General features: G+C 45.2%; 1 protein-coding gene across 4 annotated transcripts in view; it reads left to right on the forward strand.

Annotated features, from left to right (window-relative positions):
- Positions 1-2,126: 2,126 nt before the first annotated feature.
- Positions 2,127-18,596, forward strand: part of osbpl6 (oxysterol binding protein-like 6) — a 38,950-nt gene continuing 22,480 nt past the window's right edge. For all 4 annotated transcript variants that reach the window (XM_062533869.1, XM_062533871.1, XM_062533872.1 and 1 more), the window contains exons 1-3: positions 2,127-2,363; positions 11,933-12,216; positions 18,286-18,408. In XM_062533869.1, the coding sequence (XP_062389853.1) occupies positions 12,064-12,216; positions 18,286-18,408 (276 nt within the window). In that variant the 5' untranslated portion in view covers positions 2,127-2,363; positions 11,933-12,063. The remainder of the gene's footprint in view (positions 2,364-11,932; positions 12,217-18,285; positions 18,409-18,596) is intronic.

Genomic DNA, 18,596 nt, shown 5'->3' on the forward strand with positions numbered 1-18,596 from the left:
TTGCAGTATGCTTTAGACTGTTAAAACATCTACCCACATCTCATCCTCATCATCCTGGGGAAAAAATGACTCCTTTCATTATTCCTTCAACTGTATGAGTCTGTTTTTCTTCAGTATTGGAGTCGTGTGGGGAGAGTGCGAATGGAAGTCATGGCAGTGGAGTGCACCTATTCTCTGTAACCTGTAACCCTGTACCTGCTCTCTTGCGGTCTTTATGGAGTTTTCTCTGAGTGATCCGTGGCTCTAGTCTAGGGCTCCTCTTCTGACTATCCTTCTGATCTGGTTGACGATGCAGTGATACTCTTTCCACTTGCAGATAATGGCCCCAATGCTTACGGGAAAAGTCTGACGTTTTTGAATGCATCTGTAACCAGTTCCATCAATATGTTTTGCAACAATAAGATTGTGAAGGTCTTGGGAGAGCTCTTTGCTTTTACTCCTCATGAAATGCTTCTTGTCTGACATGTTGGTAATGAAAATCCTTTTTATAGCCCATCAATATGTACTAACCCAGCTTATATAAATTTGCACAGGAAGGATATTTACTCTCTAACTACTTTAAAGAGTCCAGCTCGTTCCTTGCCTTTCTTTGCTTTGGTGTACTGCCTTTTCTTAATTTGTTCATTGCACTTTATTACACATTCTTATCAATCTTTTTGAAAACCCAGACTCCCTGAAAGGCGATCTACAGTATATGGGCAGGCCAGTTATTTGTGAACAAAGCATTAAAGGGTGCTCATAGACGATGATTAGTAAGTTTTCCTTAGATCATATGATTTTCTTTACAGAAACAGGTCTGGTTTTAATGCAGTGCCGTCTGAGTTCCAAAAGACCATGGCCATCCAGTATTATTTTTCAGCCCTGTTTTCAAATACTTCTCTAGATTCTCTGAATATTTTGAATGATGTTATGCACTAGATGATGAAATCCCCAAATGCGTTGCAATGTCATGTTAAGAAGCAGTATTCTTATGTTGTTTCATCATTTGCCCAGGTTTACACAGAGTGATGAATACCTCCATATCCTTACTTCTGAGAGACTCTGCCTCTCTGTGATGCTCTTTTTAATCATACCCAATCATGGCGCCAGTTAGTCTAATTAGTTGTGAAATGTTCCTCCTATTATCTTCATCATTATACATGTGATGCTGGCAATTCAAAATTCTCCACAAAAAAGTCAAATATGTCATTTTCAACATTTGATATGTTATGTCCTTTTTGCAGATTATCACATTCTGTTTTCATTTGCATTTACAACATCCCAACTTTTTTGGATTCAGGGTTGATAAGCTATTGGACACTCTAATTAGTCTAATTTTATTTAATCAGGATGTTTGACCAATGACTAAATAGACTGAACAACTCGACTGGTCTTAGTTAGGCTATAGCCTACATTTCAATAAAATCTGAACATTTTAATTATTTTAAAGCAAGTAGGTAATTGATATATCATTGAATAGGCCTACGTATTGCCTTCCACTAGGTGGCACAAATGGGTCTGATAATTAAAGGCTTGTCAATAGAAGCCAGGTCCCAAGGTGGCTGCATCTTTACCTCCATGTGCGATAAACTACACTTTGTGTCTAATAGGAGGCTACAAGTCTATGCCCAAATACAATTTTCCTCATTATTATAAATAGGCCTATTATAATGAATAACTCTTCACTTGTAGGCTAATTCTAACAGCTATATGGTGTTGTTTCTGTTGTTCCACTTTACTGATGAAAACGTCATTTGAAGGCCTGAGCATTGGTTCTAAGCTTCAACACTTTTAATGATGATTTAACACTAAAATGACGTGAACGGTGCAATTATCCAATGGTTATAGCCAAAATTTGGTTTTGTCATGGTTGTTTGGGTTTTCTTGAACGTGTCGCAGATAAAGCAACAGTCCAATATTTAACCCATTTAATCTGCGAAAACACTGCAATTTTGAAAAGATTTCATGGACTTCACGTTCATTAAAAAATTTTTTTTTAAAAAAGCCCCTGCTTCGACGTGTTATAGCCTAGGCCTACTCCAGTTCCTTATTTTGTTCACCATCAGTCCATTCTCGAGTTATGGTCCATTCCGGTCTTTATCTCACTCCTGAAGTCATCCTTGCTGCAGGGAGGAGCGTCGCCAAGCATCCGTCTACCTGCGTTCAAATTCAACCATACCCAGCACTTTTTCGACTTTATGCTGTTCTTCTAAGGACTTTATTGTATTCTTAAGGACAGCAATGTTTTTCGACAAGGACTGTCAAGGCAAAACTCCTATACTCTAATAGAAGAAAACAGCGTATTACATATACAATTGGCAAGCGAAGAGCATCGTTTCCTGCGCCAAGAAGAGGCAAGACATGGTCAATCCTGCAAACCGTTGGTAAGCGTTTACGCCGTGATGCTCATTGTAGAATATATCAATACGGCCAATATTTTTAGCTCATTTAGTGAGCTTAGGATATAATACTTGAGCGATGGACTATCATATGAATAACACGCAACGTACTCGGCAGACATACGTCGATGTAAAATAACAAATATGATTTTTCAAGAGTCACCTCTTGAGCGAATAGGCTACCACATCCAAATACCTTCCCGTGTCTGTTCAGATGATGCAAGGTTCGTAAAGCTATATGTAGTGATTACTGGAGATTTGCTTCAGTCCTTGGCGTGACAGTGACACAGTGTATGGTGAGGTAATGTAGCAGCCTACACATAACGGTAAGGACAGTGATGATCACTGACCTGCGTCCTGCGCCTTACCTGATTGAAGAGAAAATGAAACTGCGCCGAACAATATGCTATTATGGTAGCTATTCAGTTGTTTGTCAGACCTGTCATAACCTCCGCTGATTTGAGCTGTTGTTATTCCACATAGGGCATAGGCTACTTAGGCCTACTCCTTCATCATGAGATGACGCATACGGTCACTCTAGATCCCACTGTATTGAAAGCCTGTAGGATGAGCAATGGACTGTGCTTCAAAGTAGGACTCAGGGGGAAACTTCATCAGTCAGTCTGTCACGTAGAACCAAGGCGCCTCAGAGTCATAAAGGTCGAACCATCACCAGAATGCCATGTTAGCAGGCTGACCTGAAATTGAAATTGAAAGTAGGCTAGCCTATTTGAATGCCGAAATTATTGAAAATGATCCTTTCGGAAACTATCCTATCAGCCAGGGATTGGTGAAAACAACGGAACTCTGACCAAGGCTAAATACCTGTGAAACGAGCCCTGTCTGGATGAAGACGTATAATAGGCCTACTCAGTAGCCTACTCATGGAATTTTAGGAAGGATTCGTAAAAAGATGGTGTGACAGCATTTGGCTCAAAACCGTAGGCCTAGGGGCCTAATACCCAGGCCTAACTGAACCACATTATTTCACTGTTGTGTTGTTATTTACATTGTCATGATGCATTAGTTATGGCACATGTGGCAACATGTAACTATCACTCAGAGGCTTAACTTTTGGCTTGCCAAACCACTCACTGAATCAGGCTATTAGGCAACATTTCTAATGTAACTGAAATCATCCCTGCATGTTGAAATACAAGGAAAGTGTTCCTTCTGTCTAAAGTGAACTGCTAATTACAAAGTATTTTAATTATGCAACAGACTGGAGTAATCACAACTGGTAGACTAAGCCATGATAGTAGGCTACACAAGGCCAATGATGTGCTCTCAGGACAGTGATTGGGTGGTGGTTGGCTTATTATTCCTGCTCTGCTGACATCCTTGATGAGGCTCACAGCGGTCATCATTGTAAAGTACATAATATTACCTGATTAATCCATCTTGAAAGACCTTAATAACAATTTAATAACATAGACCTTATTGGCCATTGACCAGTATTGTTTATGATTTAGTTTTGGTTGGTTTGCAATGGTAGAAGCTGTGCAGACAAAGAGCAAATGTGCTCATCTATATAACCACTGTATGGATTTGATACACAGACCAATGTTTCTAGTGATATGGTAGAGCTGCAAGTAATGATTATTTCTGGAGTTGATTCAACTGAACATTATCATCTCGATTAATCAATTTGGTGTTTAATTGATAAAATGTCAGAGGATGTTGATCAGTATTTCCCAAAACCTTGTTTAGTCCACACACCAAACGTATTTAGAGTAGGAAAAGCAGAAATATTAAAGTTTAAAAAGCTGCAATCACCAAATGTTGGAGTCATGTTCTTTAAAAAATTAAAAGGGAGGGGGGGAATAATTGGAGATTAATTTGATAGTTGTCAACTAATCGATATATTGTTTGTTATAGCCTCATAATTTAATAGCCTTTGCTGTGCTGATGCCACATTCAACTCTTGCACCACTGTGACAGATCAAATTGTTGAAAGGTTGTCATTTAACACCTGAAATTGTTATAGATGAAGATGTCATTTAAAAAGTTTGAATGAAACATGGACTACCAAGTGTTTCGAGAGAACTGTTGCCATGGGTTACTCATTATCTGCAACAGAACTGTTGGATGCAAATCAATTTCAAATCATATCTTCGAGAGAACACAGACAATGTCACTGTGTATGCTAATGACCACATTTCTGTGAGCTAAAATCACTCATTAAAAACTTTACGCAACCATCTTTCGTCACAATCTGAAAGAATTGAATCATGTCACTTGTAGTATGTTAAAGTCAGTGATACCACTCACAAGGCTCTCCCAGCTGTTTTGCTGTCCGGTAGAGTTGGCTAAACATGAGAATAACTCTAGCCGGCATCTTTAATCTCTGTCCCGCTCTTCATAACCACCTTCTGTCACATCATTAGTGTTATTTCCTCAGTTGCCTCTGAATGCATCTTTGTTTATCCGCAATGGCTGTGGTGTCTCCTGTGTTCAATTTAACGAGCTTCGACAACCCAAGACCTAGATGGTTGCACAGAGGATCCAATTAGATTATTTTAATCACACGCAAGCAATACCCTTGCTCACAAGAATTCACATATTGAAATAAGAACACCAGGCCAGGTTTCAAGCCTACTCTCTCTCCAATTCGATGGCAGAAAGTCTCTGGAAAACTGAAAGACTTTCAGGGTTTTTTTGTGATTATCAGGGAAGGGATACTGTAGCTTGCTGTACAATAGACTAACACAGCTGTGTGGCTGCATATAAAATCAACAATGCTTGAAGACTAGGGGAACATATGAGAGTCAAAGCCCAGGGACACTGGGGGGGATGGGGACGGCCTTGCGAGTTACTCCACAGGGTGTTACACTGCCAGTAAACATTCTGCTGAGCTGTGGGAAATGCCCATTTCAGTTGCCCTGGAGTTGTGTGTGTGTGTGTGTGTGTGTGTGTGTGTGTGTGTGTGTGTGTGTGTGTGTGTGTGTGTTGTGTGTGTGTGTGTGTGTGTGTGTGTGTGTGTGTGTGTGTGTGTGTGTGTGTGTGTGTGTGTGTGTGTGTGTGTGTGTGTGTGTGTGTGTGTGTGTGTGTGTGTGTGTGTGTGTGTGTGTGTGTGTGTGTGTGTGTGTGTGTGTGTTCCATGAGGCCGAGCTAATTACACAGATGTGGCCTCTTCAGCCTAGTCTGCCTCAGCAGAAAATACACCCAAAACATCCTTACATACACCACTAAAATTCCACCATTTTGTCTTGAAGTGTCCACATGTCATTTATGTGTTACTTTATTCTTTTCCTATCTTATCTTACAAACTTGGACTCACTGTATTGCAGTTTGTAGCCTGGTGTTGAGCTTGAGATGAGTGACGTAACAATGTGAAAAGCCCTCTTTAGAGCCGTTTTTTTGGTTTGTTCTTTGCTGTATCATGGTGGCAGTGCAATATGGCGGACTCCTTGGAGAGGCATTGCTACCAGTGTAGCCTAGATATGAAGGCCAAAAGGAAAGCTGTTGATAAAATGGGTTTTGTTTATTTCATGCCTCAGTGAGCTGATTAGATTACCAGCAACAGAATTTGAAGGTAGATAGCTATTGCTGTTAGAGGATTAAACTGTTATGAAAGGGTAGAGAAAAAGAAAACTAAACCTATGAAAGTCTTTGCTGTAGATATGCTGAGAGACGTGCATCAGAAAAAAACAGCATACTGGTTTTACTGATGCAACACACAAACTTATCCATGTTGTGTGAATGCAGATGTTAGTATACTTAAGCATTTATTTACTGCTAATAATTGACTGCTGGCATATTAATACTGGTTAGCTAAGACAGCTGTCAAACACTTGGATAGCAGCACTGTATGAAACACCTTTTATTGCACACAGCTCTAAAATGATATCCATCAGAATACCATTAGTGAAATGAAAGGTAAGGTGTTGGGAAGGAAGACATTAGTCACTTGATAGCTGAGGTTTCCTGCAGAGTGGAGGGTAAAGACAGGGCCCACCACATGTATTGTAAAAAGAGGTATAATAAATATATCTTATTTATCTTAGTTTCACAGTGAAAACAATGACATCCAACCCTGAATAGGAGCATATGAGGAAAAAATAATTCCCATAAAGAAATATGCCACACAATTATTTGCATCTCAGTATGAAATTCTTTGTAAAGCCTCCCTTTTCCCATCTTTACCATCGCTGTGTACATAAATGTGGACATGTCTTTCCTCATCCAGTGCACTAGACAGGTTGTTGTTGTTGTTGTTGTTGTTGTCACCCCCAAATCTTCACACATTCTGTTTCACCTGAATTTAATCCATAACACAAAAACATCAGATAATAGTCATAGACGTCTGACATCACTATCTGCACGGCAACTAACTTATCGGTCGAGGGCCCAAGCAGTAATTTGTGTGATTGATTTGTTTCCTAGAGGCTGTATTTTGTAGTACGTGGAAGAATTATTTTCCAGTCTCTTGCATTTCATCTGATGTTATACCCAGTGCGGGTTATGAAAAAGTACTAACGTCTTTTAACATTGATGAAAAAGGAATCAACTTGATGTTATTTGACATGATAGGATTTCATGTGTTGAGCTCGCTGAGTCTGCAAGTGTTCTAGCCGGCTTTTGCTGAGACTGTGTGTGTGTGTGTGTGTGTGTGTGTGTGTGTGTGTGTGTGTGTGTGGGACAGCTCTGTAGGAGTACATCATCCGTTCCCAGGGGAAACAACTGTCTGCTTTTCTGCCCATATTAAGAGCGCCACATTCTGCTTTACGGTCACGCTGTCAGCTGTTTGTGAGGTCTGTCTGTTGCCTTGCCAAGATGGATGACGCCTCTGTCTTAGTTTTATGTCTGTCCAGATGTGATGGCACTGTGACGGGACTGTGAGAGTGTCCTGAGTGCCTGCCTGGGTTGTCTTCCATTGGTGGTGACACTGGTGCATTTGAACCCTGTAGCTTGAGAAGTAGCACTGCTGATTGCTCCTCCCCTTTTCCATTTCCTTATCTCATCGGATGGCTTAAGGAATGTAAAACCGCAGCTCATGCAAAGGCCTGTACCCCATCAATGCACCCAGACAAAAGACAATGGGATCAGTTTCACTGTTTGAGCTCAGTTACTGTAACAGATGCTGTTCCTTTTAAATACCAGTGGAGGCTTCTTCATTACGCGCGTTAAAGATCTCCAGACTACCTTACCTCCCAGCTGGCAGTCCACCGACTTGTTGAAGCGATCAAAGCGGACATCACACCTCTGTTTCCTGTCTTTGGCTGTGCATTCAGCCTTCACTCTCCAGTCAGTCTCTGTGGCCTTCTGTATCAGTCTCTGTGGCCTTGTGTACCAGAGCAAGATCAGTGGTTGACAGCCATTAACAGTACAAACTGCCATGATTGATGACCTGTTTCCCTACACCTAATGTCATTGTTTATGGGGGTAATGTTACCTTTAGCTGGTAGACAGACATGTTTTGGAAATTGTTATTGTTGTTTTGCCTTTTATTTATCGACTATTTGTCAGTGGACATGCAGTGGACAACTGTAGCCAATACATAAATATCAAATGTCTAAGGGCCAAGACCTTAAACCTTGCCAATCAATTCAATTCAAATGTATTAGTCACATTCAATTATACAGAGTATATGAAGTGAAATGCTTTGCCCACGGTCTCCATGACTATACAATGTGAAAATAAAGAAAGAAACAACTAGAAAAAGGAGAGCAGCAGAAGAAGAAATGTCTAAAGTGCATGAGGTGTTTCCAACATGCTTGTGCTCCTGCTACAGTCCTCATTCAATATCCGGATAGCTTGGGGATATGATATAAACTTTTCTGCATTCTTTCTGTGTTGCCACTGTGTAGGCAGTGATAACATTTCCCCAGAGCATAGGGCAGAGAAGAGGCAGTTGTTGGGCTGACTGGGATCTCTGGTTATTTTCTTTACTCTGGACTTGACTCTCCTGATGTATATTATTTCCTCTAGGTTGGGTAGTGTACTCCTGGTGATATGTTCAACTGCTCTCACTACTCTCTTTAGGGCTTTACAGTGTTTATGAGTGCTGTGTCCATACCAAGCTGTTATATTCCCAGTAATAATACTTTCAATGCCACATGCATGTTTGTTTAAGACATCCTCAACTGACATTTTGGATCTTAGATTTTAAATAGGCCTCAACAATAAGACACTCTCTCACCACTTCTAGTTTTGAATTCTTAAGAGACTGGGCTTTGAATTCTAATAACTACACATAGATAAATCAACATGAACACTCCATGAACGTCCATGGAAATGGGCCTCATTCCCTAACCATGGGCTGCTCATTGAAGCGAAAGTCTGACAGAACATTTCTTACAGTACATAAATGGGATGCTGTCTTTTTATGATTGGAAATGAAAGTGACATTACAATATTGTTTTCATGCAATATTTATTGTGATATGAAAAAGCACAGGGATTTTCACCAGATGGGTCTAATAATTAATGATTAATGTTTTTTTTGGGGAGTGCATAGTACACAGAAATTGTAACAGAGTAGCTGAAAAAATACCTTTATTGCTCATCTGAAGAGGTACATTATCACTGAGACACTGGTTGACTCACCATGATGTGAGCTCTTTTGAACTTTAGACTTGGAAAAGAAAGCTGAATGAATTTTCATTTTGTATCATGCCACAAAAAAAGTGACTGGAATAGAAGTGTTTGAGTAAATTTGCCTTACTTGACACTCACTGTTTGACGTGACTGTTACACAGGCTTACATGAGGGTGGCAATGCTGAAATGCTATATTTGCAGCCCTGCATCTTTCACACTTTGACGGTTGAGAACACTCAGTCCTGTCGGCCAGCGATGGCACCTTCAGACAGATGGGCCATTGTCCCTAGTGGCCACAGGGCACCCTCAATGTCACCAAGTCTACTGATGGACAATGGTCTACTCAGTATTTTGGACAAAGGCCCCTTCTTATTACATGAAAATTAACATCCGGTACATATTGAAGCACTTTTAGAAGACTACAGCAGTGATCTTTAAAATGTGTAGTGGTCTTTCACTATTGAAGCCAGATGTGCCCATGTCCATATTGAGTGTTGCCCAAAGGGTATCTATCTACCTATCACTTATAGAAGAGATAGATAGATAGATAGATAGGCCTTCATAGATAGATAGATAGATAGATAGATAGATAGATAGATAGATAATTTGATGATATATCAAGTGTTATACTTTAAGTATTATCATTGTGATGTTTCTCAGAAAGGATTTCATTTTGATAAGCTTAAAATGGCAGAATTATGGCTTTCCATTTACGCTCATCCAAGTGATTGTAGTGTCATGATGGAACCTCAGGACTGCATTGCTCTCCCCGGCCATAGAATAGCCGTAGCTGCCTGGGTTGAGCATGCTGATAAGGGCTTCTGATCATGAGTTGGTGGGATCTTGGAGACTGCATAGAGAGCGATAAGCACTGTGACAGGACTTAAAAGATTAGACCAATGACTAATTGAATCCAGGAAGAAGGGCTCCCAACAAGCGGAACAGCATCGCATGAAGCGACCACCACAAGCTCCTGCCTCAAAACCAGGAACAAGCTTTTGTGTGTTGCTGACTGCAATGTCTGTTCATCAAAACGACTTAAGATCTTAACTTGGTTATACAAGGGGCAGCCTTTTGAGCAATCGGGCTGGGCAACCACAACCATGTGTTGTCATGGAATATTCACGAAAACTTGCCTTCTCATGATTAAAGTTCTCTAGCTTTCCTGTCCAGTATCAGTGGGAATGTACCGGAACAACAGTTCTCAGGAACATCACCCAGCAACACTGCTCAGAGGGTGTCCTTGTCTATTATCTGCTATAGACTTATGTACCAGTCCACAACAGTCCATATCACTGCATTATAGTTAAGTGAGGCTCAACACTTGAGAAGCGCTATATATACATTTGTGATGTGATTAAGTTCCTCTTTTTTAGCCTTCAGGAGGTCTGCAGTTCTCTTAGTGTAGTAGCTGGGTGTTGGCTGAGGTCCAGGCTACTGTGGTGGGTGGTTCTGAATAATAGATGGGCCAAGTGAAGAGTGCTGTGTTTAGGTTTGCTCACGAGTGCACACAGAGCACGCTCTTGCCGGCAGAGGCCTTGCCCAGATGTTTCCTGTTGTGGAAATGCTGTCTGCTCCTGAATCAGCTTTCCTATGCATCGCCTCGGCCGTTGCTAAGTGCTCCCTGGCCATTAAGGGGGGGTTGTTGGTGGTGGGTGTTGTGCCGCGCTTTCTCCCACGTAGACCCAACTATCAAGTTGCACCTAATGGGAAGGCCCAGGGGATCGGGTTTGCTCGCCGTCATTGCAATGTACGTCATGCAGTGATGCAACTCTAGAGTCTGTGAAGCCGCGATCATATTGCTTGTCTCATGTGATTCCATACCATCTCATTTCACGTTGAGTCATGTGTCAAGGCCTGGGTGACATACGGAAGGTGAACATCAGTGCTAGCGGCGAGCGTCTTACATGTCGGCCGTATCATGTGTTCGGTTTCAGTGCTCTTTAGGAGGGGAAGGTCCACCCGCTGGACACCTGCCGGGGAAGCAGAGTGTGAAAGACAGGATCTCGTGCATGCCAAGTTCCTCGGGGTCCAATTAACCTGAGCAGTCAGGGTCTCTCTCTCTCTCTCTCTCTCTCTCTCTCTCTCTCTCTCTCTCTCTCTCTTTCTGTCTCTCTCTCTGTCTGTCGCTACCTCCATTTGCAGAATATTTAATCAATATGTTGATATGAGAGACTGACAGCGTGCCGTGCGGCTGTAGCGGTGGTGGAGGACGCTGTGTTCATTGACCCGTTGGTCCTGCATAGCTTATTATAGTGACACTCGACAATTAAACAAACACAGTCCTTATGAGAGGCGTGATGGAGCCAGTCGCCTCAGCAGCGCGAGCAGGCTGCATGTAAGTGGTATTTAAATCTGTAGCCCAGTGTGCCGGCTCCCCCAGACGCAGCACAGAGGCCATCTCCTCTCTATTGATCGGGGCTCCTCAACCCATTATGCACATAATCAGAATGGTAATCAGATAGAGGGATGTGTTGTGTACATGCGTTCTTAAGGGATGGCTCTCCTTCCCTTCCCTTCCCTTCCCCTGGCCATTTGTTTTGCCCATGCATTTCCATATTGCTGCTGTGTATTTGCATCTTCTTGCAAAGCTGTTTGCGGGGTGAAGATTTGAAATGGGACATTAGAGTCTAATGCGATGGGAACTGTGAAGAATCACCTCCAGGCATCTGGGAGTTCTGACCACCATTCACGTTGTGAGGCAAACGAAAGGCGTAGAGAGTTAAACAATGTGTAGGCTGATAAGAAGAGAACAAGGCATGGGATGGGCTCGCAGACGCTCGATTCAAATGAGCAGTGATTATGCAGACGTCGCATGTCATAAGTCAAATGGCTTTGCTCGCTCACATGAACAGACTAGCTGCAGGCCATGCGTTTGGTGGGTTGTCTGATTGCATAATGTTCACAAGCTTCGACATCCACAACTCTCCACCCTGACTGAGCTAGTGAGGATCCTCACTGACTGGGTTTAATGGTGGCCTTCTCTCTCTCTCTCTCTCTCTCTCATTGCACAGGTGAGGGGAATCTCGCCGTGTAGGCCCGTCCTGCAGCGTCTTTCACTGCCCCCGCGGGGAAGGGAGAATGCTCGTCACGTGCCACACTTGCGCCTGGAGCCGCTGACGAAAGGAACTGACCGCTGGAAGCCATGTCCCACCACCACCACCACCACCACCCGAGGGGTCAGCAGAGCCGCGCCATGAGCGCCGAGGAGCGCTGCGCCACGCCGGTCCACAAGACCTCCACGCCCACGCACAAGAGCGCCTCCTCCTCGTCCTCCTCGCAGAGGGACAGCCGGCAGGTGAGTGCCCCACATTAAGGCTCCTTGGCCTGTCAGGCACAGCAGGAGTGGCCTGGGTGGTGTCGCTGTGCCAGTGGTGCTGCTGTACCGTCGCACCAGTGATTCTTTTCATATGGGTGGTGGGGGCAGGGGTTGGGGGGGGGGGGGGGGGGGTTCCCTTGAGATGTGTGGCTGACGGGAGTGAGCACGGCTGAAAATAGCACCCCGACGTTGTGCCTCCCAGCAAAAGGAGGCCATTCTTAGCAGGGCAATCATGGAGGCTCCCCCAAGGAGCCGGGCGAGGGAGAAGGCTCTCTCTACATACTGTAGCGCCGTAGTTCTGTTCCTCCAGCGCCCGTACTGTAGCCATGTTGCATTACGCTTCACATAGCTTCCTTTCTTATCACAACAACATTACTGTGGTACCTTGGGACTGGTTTGTTTTGATGGTTGAGTGAAATGTTTCTGATGCCATTTTTAACCTTGAAGCTCCATGGGTACAGCGGACATGTGTTTGAGCAGTTCCAGTCTCTCTGCACTGTTGAGCTGCAGGGCGAGGTGCTGGCTATGCAGGACACCGTTGTCTAGAGGACCCCACCACAATGCAATATTTATCGGATTAGATTTAAATTGAATTTTGAAATATTGACCGTTACTCAACTCAGAGAGGTTCTTCATGCATGACTCTTCTAAATGAGTGAATGCTCTGGAGGCCGTTGTACCCTCTACTCTTATTTTCACCTGGGTTTGTGTCTAATCTCAACCCTTATGCTAATCCAGGTTTATTCTCTCGAGGGGGTTTCCCTTCCTTCCCAGCCAGCTCCCACACCCTGGGTTTCCAGTAGCATAGCATAGTGGTCTATGATTAAGGCAGAGGACAACTAGTTGTTTTGATTCATGTACTTGACTCTGAGAGATCTGGCCTTTGTTTGAGGCCCCATTATTATTATTATTAGCACAAGGAAATGAGCAGATGTGCCTGTTAATGACTGAAATTAGGAAGCGTACCCTCTAACTTGCTGCATTACTGAAGGGCTAAATATATGAACATTGTCAGTTGGACCCAAAGAGTAATATTATTTTAATTACATGAAGACACTTAAATGTTAGCTGTAGCAGTTATAGAACATTTTCATAAACAAGACAAGCAAAAGAATGAATTTGAAAGAAGAACGTATTCAGTATCATGATCAGAAGGATATTTTCTTTGTGTGAATTGTAGAAGCACAGAGCAAAACAGTACCTCACATATTAACTATTGATATGCGGTTAATGGAAACAGGCCTGCACTGAATGATGTAATTAACTGCATGCACAACCAAAAGAGCTGGGCTTTGAATAACACTAAGATTGTTCTAAACTTGATGAGAATTGGTATTGGATTGGACATTGATTAGCCAATCCCACCCTCCTGGATTGGAAACTCTGACATCACTGCTTTTCCATTGAAGGCTTGTGAAAAATTGATGAGGGAATAGAAAGAGTCTTAGCTGCTCACCACAGCCTGCAGCCTGCAGCCTCGCTGGAGTACGCTTCAGCAGGGCCTGAATTCCTGTAGCCATGGGAATATTTCTGTTCACAGAGCAGGAATGCCTGAAGGGCTTAGTGCGCAGGGGGTGGACGTGGGGACTGTCTGTTTTGATGAGAAAGCTTTAACCCTTTCTTGGATCCCTGAGAATCAGAGATTAGCGGCAGGTCAGGCATATGGTCTGTTTAATACAGATTAAACAAGCGTCCGAGTGCGCTCTCTGCTCCACAGTCCAGGCGGTGCCCAGCGCTGCATGCCTGCCGAGTCCACACGATATCCTCCTCGACCGCATGCACATCCTGTTGGCTCAATAGACGGCCCTTTTTAAGTGCGCAGGGCTATGCGGTGTTGATGTTTGGTCAGTTGTGTGTACGAGCTACATCTTCCCACGGGATCTCCTTGGCTGGGGGATGAAGCGGCCATGTCACACTGGACTGCTGATGCTGGGGGAAGCCGTAACAGACTCCAGCCCCCTCACAGATCAATACATGTTGGTCCCCCCCCCCCCCCTCGCAGTGCTGTGGCCGTGCTCGGCGGGGGCCCGTCCCGGTGCAATTAAAGGCCACCCCTGGCTCCACGGCCCCTCATTAGAGAGCGCTAAGTCACTCGGAGGGAAACCGAACGCCAAGCCGTCCTGCTGCCCGGCCATTAGCGGTGCGGTCGCTTGGGCATGATGTATGTGGAGATGAAGAGGCAAACCCGTGTAGCACATGGATGCTAAATGACCAGCCAACATCCCTGGAGAGGCCCAGTCCAGTATTACTTTACCATCATCATTAAGCAGAGTCCACTGGAAATGGCTATCTTGTATGTGTGTGTATGTATGTGTGTGTGTCTGTGTCTGTGTCTGTGTGTCTGTGATGATGGCTGGACTGGAAGGCATTTGCGATGAAAGCCCAGTGACTGCACTAATTGGGCTTCCACAGTTTCCGCGGTGAGACATTTCTGTTTTATCTCTGCCACGGCCTCCCATCAAATGAAGGAGACGGGCGGGAAACTGACAGAGATATCACAAAAGGATGAAAGCTGTGTCTCCCTCATCCCCTCTACTGTAAAAATGTGGCCGGCATCACAATACGCTGTTTGTTTCTGCGTGCTATTCTGGTAGATGGTAGCTCATCATAAAAGGGTGTCCCACCCACTTTTATCAAGTGAAATAAACTGTCCTTAATTCACCCTTATTCACTAAATCTAATTTGTCATCCTCGGGGAGAGGGATCATATTTCACCTTGATTCGTCTTGGTGCTTTCCGCTCATTCTCCCGCAGTAAATCAGGCATATCCACAGTGTGCAAAAGGCTGGGTGCCATATTTTTCGCTCCTCTGTGCATTACATCCCATCAGCCCCACTGGCCGCCACCCTGCGCCTCCAGGGATTTATCCCGAGCGAGCGGGCGGGCGGGCGGGTCGGGGTGACGGTCCAGTGGAACGGGCCCCCCTGGCACACGCGCTGCCTCCCATGGGTTGATGTGTGCCGCGGCGAGATGCGTGTTTGCGCTGGAATCAGTCAGAGAGCATCTTTTCAGGCTGCAGTGGACGGCTGAAATGTAGAAAAGAGACCCATCACCATAATTTGTGTGGGCAGGCCGCATTGTGTGCATGTGTGTGTGTGTGTGGGTGTGTGTGTGTGTGTGTGTGTTATTGAGGGCAGTTGGCGCTGTTGGCTAACAATGGGTCTTATCTGCGAAGCCAGAAGCCGAGCGCAGTCTGTGGCTATTGACAGCAGGAAGTGGAGCTGGGATGGCCTGGAGGGTGGCGAGGATAAGCCCTGGCTCCTGCTCCTGCTCCTGCTCCTGCTCCTGCTCCTGCTCCTGCTCCTGCTCCTGCTCCTGCTCCTGCTCCTGCTCCTGCTCCTCCTCCTCCTCCTGCTCCTGCTCCTGCTCCTGCTCCTGCTCCTGCTCCTGCTCCTCCTCCTGCTCCTGCTCCTCCTCCTCCTCCTGCTCCTCCTCCTGCTCCTCCTCCTGCTCCTGCTCCTGCTCCTGCTCCGCTAGGCTATGTGCTGCGCTCTGCCAGGCCGGCCTGCTGCAATGCTCTCACTCGTATTTCACTTCACACCTATGCGCTCTCGCTTCAGATGGCCACCAGCAGGTCTCCTCAAGCGGTCACTCACTCAGTGGCCACCTCAACTAAGTGTGAGGCACCTCATGTCAGGCCGCTACAGCTGACTTCATCCTATCACGGCACAGTGGTGCATTGTCCTGTTGAGTCTTAGACGCTTAGTTTCCAGAGGTTTCTATGGGGAGGATTTTTTTTTCATATGTGCATTCAATAGTTCCCACGCCATCTTTGCCTGGCTGCGGTTGCACTTATGCCCCTCTGTGTATCTGTAATGGGCTGGCTGAAAGTGCTGACCCAGCCGCTGTTGATCCTGCAGGATCCTGGACTCTAAATGGGTATTTATGGGGGGAGATTTTCTCTAAAGGGTCCCTGGGGGATGTTTGTCCTTTTCCCTGGGTCTTACGGACCACACCTGTAGTGCTGACGTGTTGCCGTATCAGCGCTCTCTAATGCACTGGCCTGCGTCACTGTCGGAGTGGAGTGGACTAGAGTGGACCATGCTAAGGGAGACACAGAGGCTCTTGACCTTCAGTTGAGATACCCCAGGTGAACGCGAATAACAGAGAAGCGCGCAAGGGAGCCTTGATTATGCAAGAGTTCTCCGTCAGTGTGTGGGAGAGAGGAGAGCGGTGCGTGACCGGGGAACAAACACATCACTTTCTGGTCAGACATCCGCCGCTCCTTCTATCAATCCTGGAGTCCTCCTCCCCCCTAAGAATCGACAGCTGAAAATGGATGATGATTTTGAGGACTTGTGAAATGGACGCTGCAATAGCATTGACATTGATCACAGTTGAGTTACTTTATTTGAAGGTTACACAGACAGCTCTCCTGATGCATGCGTCCCACATGAGATGTTCGGGCTGTCACGTGAAAGAAACAATTCTTATCTTACGGTGACTATGATTGTGATAACAGGATGAGTGGAAGATGAATGGTTGGAAAGGGAGCAATCAGTCATCGCGTGGGACATGCTATTGATTTATCCCTCATGCAGTCACTGGACTGAATTATTCTCCATTACCCTCCCTGTAATGCTCCGGCAAGTTGCACAAATGTGCCCCGCAGTTGTTTTTATTGTCTGATAAGCATTACTTGAAAGCTGTACAGCCGGATATGCTGTGGAACCATTCCATTGTGATGGGAGATATAAATCTTAGTGTATTCACTATGCCTTCATCGCTCATAAAAAGACTTGCTGAGGCGCATTTCATCTTGCCGATAGTGCGTTGTCACAGTGTCAGCAGAGAGGGTGATAAAGAAAGGATTTTTTTCAGGTTTGTGCCAGGTTAAAAAATGAGGCCTGATATTTAGACCAACTTAGTGATCGATTGATTGACATTCGATTTCTCCGTGTTTTCTCCGAACGCATTAGAATGGGCCTCCATGGTCAGAGTGGAAAGTCAGATAAAAGTCAGATTTGGGAGGTGATGTGTGAATCATATTAGAGCATGTGAGTGAGAGTGGGCAGTGTGAAAGCTCTGCAGCAGAGGTGTGACCAAGAGGTGTGTGTGTGTGTGTGTGTGTGTGTGTGTGTGTGTGTGTGTGTGTGTGTCTCTGTGTGTAAGTGTGTGTGTAAGTGTGTGTGTGTGTGTGTGTGTGCGTGTGTGGCGTGAGAACATCTCCAGCTGTGACGCTCAGGCTGGCGTAAGAGCACCAGAGAAAGCGCTGTGTCAGTGCTCCTGAGCGCCAGTCAGCTTCCTGACTCTCTCACAAGAAGTTGATCAGCATTCCGAGTAGAGTGTGTCCCCGCGGGCTGCAGGCCGGCCCCTCTCCCCCTCCATCCTCTATCAGAGCATCTTAGGCCAGAGATGGAATAGACACGGAGGCCTAATAGATTAAAGAACCGAGGAGGAGTAGGACAAGCGCCAAACTATTTATGTGTGATGGACAGTGGGGAACATTGCCATGGCAATCGTATACCAAAACAGCAAGCTGTGGTGTGCTGTATCCGTTTCCTCCAATGCGATTGGCTTGCATTTCAGCAGCCAGATTGTTCTGCTAGCACTCCACTGTACTGAACTCTAACTCCTCCCCTGACCCCCCCTCAGCCATTCATGTGAGACTTACTCTCAGGATATGCGTGCTGATTGGTCCAACAGCACAGCAACATTTGGGGAACCTGAGGGGATTCTAGCGGTAGCTTCTCTGAGCAGTTGCTGGCTTTCACTTTGGCTTAACTGTAGGGCTCACTGTTCTAAAAAGGTGGAAGTAGTCAACCACAAACTCTCTGAACCTGCCAACCCTCCATCCTCAGTCACGCCCCGGCATGAACTGCAGAGGAGACAGAAATTGTGTAGCTAATATACAAGAAGCTAATGAGCTGAAATAAAAGACTGTTGCAGACAGTAGAGGGAGGAAAAGCCAGCAGCCAGATTGAGTTTTGTTCACATTTGTCTGCATCCGAAGTCTCTGATTTCTCTGTAGGCTGTAATGCAGGCAATAAACTCCCACACTCAGGCTTGCCATCATAAAAACACTGTCATCTTCTTCCCTCGTTACAGGAAGCCGATAGCTGGGAAATTATAGAAGGACTGAAAATAGGGCAGACAAGCGTCCAGCGCCCCGACAAGCACGAAGGCTTCATGCTGAAGAAGAGAAAATGGCCGCTGAAAGGCTGGCACAAGGTGAGCTCCCATTAGCCCGGCATTCAGACCAGGCGCTGATGCTAATGAAGTCTCATCTCCAAACAAAAGCGATTGTGTTTACCAAAGAGTGCCCTCATCTCCCCCTCTCTCTCTCTCTCTCTCCCTCTCTCTCTCTTTCTCTCTCTCTCTCTGTCTCTCTCTCTTGCTCTCTCTCTCTTTCCCTCTCT

This window comes from Sardina pilchardus, chromosome 4 (genome assembly GCF_963854185.1).
Source record: "Sardina pilchardus chromosome 4, fSarPil1.1, whole genome shotgun sequence".
Taxonomy (NCBI): Eukaryota; Metazoa; Chordata; class Actinopteri; order Clupeiformes; family Clupeidae; genus Sardina; species Sardina pilchardus.